The 5,212-nt window shown below is 45.8% G+C and overlaps 1 protein-coding gene and 1 pseudogene across 1 annotated transcript; one reads left to right on the forward strand and one right to left on the reverse strand.

Annotated features, from left to right (window-relative positions):
• Window positions 1-1,383: 1,383 nt before the first annotated feature.
• LOC149367213 (uncharacterized) lies at window positions 1,384-3,136 on the forward strand (annotated as a pseudogene).
• Window positions 3,137-4,204: 1,068 nt separating this feature from the next.
• Window positions 4,205-4,853, reverse strand: LOC149367214 (uncharacterized). The gene has a single exon (XM_089573248.1). It carries the CDS (start codon window positions 4,790-4,792, stop codon window positions 4,205-4,207), a length of 588 nt encoding a protein of 195 aa, XP_089429374.1. The 5' UTR covers window positions 4,793-4,853.
• Window positions 4,854-5,212: the final 359 nt, after the last annotated feature.

Here is a 5,212-nt window from a genome sequence, read left to right on the forward strand (position 1 = left end):
AGGCTTAATTTTGTTTTGTTTTGGGGGTTTAACGTCCCAAAGCGACTGAGGCTATGAGCGGTGCCGTAGTGGAAGGCCACATAGGGTTCTTTTAATGTCCACTGACAGCCCACACCACACAGGCCTCTAGCATTACGCCTCCATCAAATTGCCACCACCGTGGCTGGGATCAAAGCTGCGCTTTTCGGGTCAGTAGCCGATTACCTTAACCACTGATCCACCACGGCGGCTGATACGGTTACTCAGTGAAGAGGTATTGAGAATCGCAGCATGGAATAATTTGATGGTATCAGCGTTGGAGCCCTTGTTAGAAATACTGAGACCTAGAACTTTGATTTCTCATTGACCCTGCGGATGAGGGTTTATTCTTGTGTGACTGGAATGTTAGGAGGTCCCGTTTTTTTAGTTCCATGATTAAGTGTTCCGATTTAGCCGCCGAGCTGCTTAGACTAATGCTGTTGTTATGCGGAGCAGCAGTGTAAGTATCCACGTGGAGTTTAAATTCGATTTCGCCATGGTTGCCGGTATTGGCCCAGATCCACGGAATAAGGAAGTTCCGAACAACTTCCAAATTCACTTGGAACAAGCTCCGATAACTCGTGTCAGTTCTACAATGTTCCTTGGAGTCATTTTTGAAGAACCTTTACTCTGGACAGAACATGTAAACTACTTCTGCACTAAAATGGCTCGCTCTGTTGGTATGTTAAATAAATTTCGCACAATACTGCCTCGAAAATTCAAACTACAAATTTATTTTTCTCTAGTCTTTTCACATGTACAATATTGTTTGTTGATCTGGGGAACGACTTCCTCAACCAATCTTGTGAAAGTACTGACTTTTCAAAAAAGAGCTGTACGAGCGATTGATAATTTACATTACAGTGAAAGCACGGGTCCTTCCTTTCTCAACCATAGGCTGCTTATCATCACGGCCGCTTACTACAAGAAGCTTGCTGTTTACATCAGAAACCTTATGAAAGGAAACTGGCAGACTTTTGAGAGCACATATTTAATTGCCCAAACAGCATACAGTCTTAGGCACCCTCAATACCATGCATCCAAATCCCGTACAAACTATGGGTTCCAAAAACTAATACCCGTGCCATGCGGACAGATTTAATGCCATTAAGTACTTACTGCCTTAAGTTTTAATGCCATTCGCGTGATGCCACACGCAAAAACCTAATGGCATTAGCCTTACTGCCATTAGCAACCTACTGAGTTCGGTACAACTCATTCGACCATCGAATGTATACTCTCGTCGCTCTCCCATGGTTCTCCTGCCTAGCTATGTTCCCAGCGCTCCTGTTATCAGCAAAATTATTTTAAACAACAGACACTTTTATCAATTAACAAATAGTATATCTGTAACGTGTAGGCAAAATAAGTAGCTTTTCAAGTAATAAACATACAAGTCATAAAAAATTCCGCCTTCATTAGAAAACGTTCTCTAAATTGAAGGCAATCGTATTAAAAGTTAGCAACCATGAACGCGAAGTACGAAGCGTAGTCAACAAGTTGGTCACATCCGTATCCGAACGCGAGCAGCGTCCTGTTTGTCCGTGTGTTCCTCCATGTGTTCGTCGAAGTGAGCAAAGCACCATGGCGGGAAGTGACCGTGCAAACTGGACGGACGACGAGACAGAGGTGTTAATAAAACTCTGGGAAAATAACCTGGACGACTTGCGCGGCCAAAAAAGAAATGGCAAAGTTACGCAGCCATTACGGCGAGATTGGCCGACCATGGCATTTTGAAGACGCGAGCGCAAGTTCACTCCAAGATAGAGAACCTGCGTGGAAAATACAGGTATGTGTTTCACTTCCATTCCGTTATGATTGTAAAGCTGTAGAAATAGAAGGAGAGAACGACTCAATTTGACTTCGTAGTGGAGTGTTGTTTTCTCGATACGGGTAGAGTTTGGCAGCGTGCGTACACAAAGAGGACGAACAGTGCGTGTGCAGCAGCAGATAATGCACGATGTCGGTTCTGCGCACTTCGGTTCGCGAAGCGCGCGCTTAAAGTAGCTGCGGGCATACGTCAGTACATGGTGGTGACAGCTGCACAAACCATGCCTACATTTGTTTGCATGCAGTGCTCAGATAGCCCAGCGCTCAAATACTTGCTGAGCTAGTTTTTGCATCGTGTGCGTTATTAACAACCTTTACAGCCCCGTGTTTTCGGCACACAGCAGAAGTAGATCACATGCACGTAGGCGAATGCTTTTTGATTCCCAGTTCCAGCATGTGAATATAGGTATTAGTACACGGTGTTTGTGTGAGCTTGCCATAAGTTTGCTGTTGGGCACCTCGTGGACTCCGTGAGTGACAAGTATCAGCTGCATTTGCTTATTGCATATCCATATGCAAAAAAAAAGAACGACGGGGTCTGAGGCAGTTTCGTGGAAATATTTCTGGGACATCCATCGTTTCCTGGGCACACTACCAGTGAATGATCCCAGCCTAGTAATTGATAGCAGTTGTGTACCACCAACTGTTGCTCAAGTAAGTATGAATGTCCATTTTGTTGTATCCACACAACATTTCTATGACATGAGTCCATCTCAACATGAAGAGGGTGCTTTAGTGCACATCACAGGACTTTAGTGCTGGTCACTTATGCCCTACGTACTTCATACAGCTGATCCAGGCCATGGAAACAGGAGACGAGGTGGAGGCTGCCTCAGGAACGCCGCAACAGGCTGCCACAGCGGAATGGAGCCGTGCACCCAGTCCCCCATGCAGGCGTGCACCGAGCCCCCCATGCAGCGCCCACAAACCAGGGCTGAGTAGCAGCACTGTGCCGCCAGGGTCAAGTTGGTGTGCCCCTCCAGCTGCCAGTCGGAAAAGAAAGTGTAGCGCAAAAAAAGATGCCGCTCTCACGGAGTTAGTCGAGCAGCACAAAGTGATGTGCAACAAATGGGACGAGGCAAAGAAAAAGGAACTCGAGTTATACGAAAAATTCGTGAAGCTCCAAGAAGAATCTGGAAGAAGAGAGGCGGAGTTGATAGGCGCTTTGAAAGATTTCTTGTCTGGTTGAGGAGTCATGCAGTATACGGGTAGAAGCAATATAAGAGAGAACACATGAGCGCGTGGCCTCCGCACTTCATGAAGCACTGCCGCCGAGAGCTGACAAGAGTAGGAGGCATAGGGTGCATGCGTAGAAAGAGTAGCCGGCCTCGCTTACTGGGCAGATGCCTTTACTGCAAATTCTTGCCGGCTTTCGGTGGGAGTGCTTCACGAAGCACAGTGGCTACACGCTTCCATGTTCCCTCTCATATTGCTCGTACCTGTACTGAAAATAAATAAAGCTATATTATTTGCTACACTGAGTGTTTTTTTTCCACATCCAAACATATGATAGCACAGTTTGGTCGGAGTAAATGAACATTTAACCTGGGCACCTAGGGTGTCCTATCCTCTGAGCACTTGTTGCAACCATTGCATTCAGTATAACGTGCACAGTTGCACACCCTTCCGCATATGTTAATGGACTTCCCCACTTGTTAACAAAGGGAAAGCGAAGGCCGCTCCTGCTGCTGTTGACTCACATTTCAATCGTCAAGGCAGAGTTGGTCTTGAAATGTTCGGTTGAAAATGACTGGTTAGTGTCAATACATCTCAACCATTGTTTCGAACCCAACCAGGCGGAGTTTCGTCTGAGAAGATCCAACTTCATGATGCACTCTCAGCATGAGAGCTAAAGCTACGACCTATGATTGTTATTCTGGCAGCAGTGGGCTGAAATTACTAATGGACTTTGCCAGCCGAGTCCAAAAGGAATTAAGCACATTGATGTCATTGCAGATGAGTTTATTAAAGAGAAAAAAGATTAATGAAATGGAACACTACTGCTTCATGGCCAACGCAATAATAGCAACAGCCTGCCAGGAAGCATTAGTCACAGAAACAACCTTGGCTTGGGCAGTTCGACAATTGGTTGGTTGGTTCATGGGGCTTAACTTCCCAAAGCGGGTCAGGCTATGAGAGACGCCGTAGTGGAGGGCTCCGGAAATTTCGACCACCTGGGGTTCTTTAACGTGCACTGACATCGCACAGTAGAGGCCCGTGTACTGTGCGATGTCAGTGCACGTTAAAGAAACCCGGGTGGTCGAAATTTCCGGAGCCCTTCACTACGGCGTCTCTCATAGCCTGAGCCGCTTTGGGATGTTAAACCCCATAAACCAACCAACCAATTGTCGGACAATTAATTCCAAGTCCTCACATGTAACGAGCAGGCCTTGAAAAAATGCTGCGCCAAGGCATCCCTCACACTGCGCTCATTTGTGGTTCCCTCTTCTGTAGTGTGAATTGGCTGCGGGAAAACAGCGTTCTGTAAAGTGACCTCCTGCTCCCACTGCTGGTGCACATGTTCCCTGAACTCTTCACAAACGTTGTGAAGGACACTTGCAGCCTTAATTGCCAACTTTGCAGTGTTGAGGTCACATTCCATGCGCTTCATGATGAATCTAAACCTTGCTTTTAGGCGACCAAAGGCATTTTCAACTATCCTTCTCGTCTTGGAGAGGTTATAATTGAATGCTCCTTCAGGTGTTCCTAGAGCAGCATTTGGATACGGTTTTTGCAAATTTGCTGTCAGGCCAAACGCCTGATCACACAGGATGATTGGCGGAACATGCACACCTTCTACACATTCCGTCGGCTCTTGAAAGCATGCGCTCTCAACAAATGTCTGGAGGCTGGAGCGGTCATACACATAGGCATCATGGCACCGCCCTGGTGATCCGATGCTCACAAACATGAAGCGATATCTGTGATCAACGAGGGCCAGCATGATAGTGCTATACCTGCAGAGAACAAGATAATCAAAATGAAAGCATATGTTACATGAGTAAAAAAAAATTTACAAAGTAAGAACAGTGCCATAGGAGGTAAATATGTGCAAGCCGTCGGCAGAAAATGAGCCTTCAGTGTATAAATACAATTATGGGCAGACGCAAAAGTGCTAATAATGATAGGAACACTGTACACATAAATGCTATAGTAATCTACAAGCAAAGCTGATCAGGCACAATGAACATTGCTTCTTCTCGTCGCCGTTATTTTAGTGTTCTGAACGGCTTTACTTGGAAATGATACAAGACGGACTGGTCTGTACAGAATATTGCGGAACAGTAACGAAGGAACAAAATTAGTAGGGCAAAATATTACCTACCATCCTTTATAATTGAAGTAGTTTGTAGCGAACTCTTTG

Source organism: Amblyomma mixtum, chromosome 1 (assembly GCF_055824585.1).
Source record: "Amblyomma mixtum isolate Tamu chromosome 1, ASM5582458v1, whole genome shotgun sequence".
NCBI classification, from domain to species: domain Eukaryota; kingdom Metazoa; phylum Arthropoda; class Arachnida; order Ixodida; family Ixodidae; genus Amblyomma; species Amblyomma mixtum.

Coding starts and splice junctions, on each gene's coding strand:
- LOC149367214 (XM_089573248.1), bottom strand. CDS start 4,792: ATGCTGGCCCTCGTTGATCACAGATATCGCTTCATGTTTGTGAGCATC.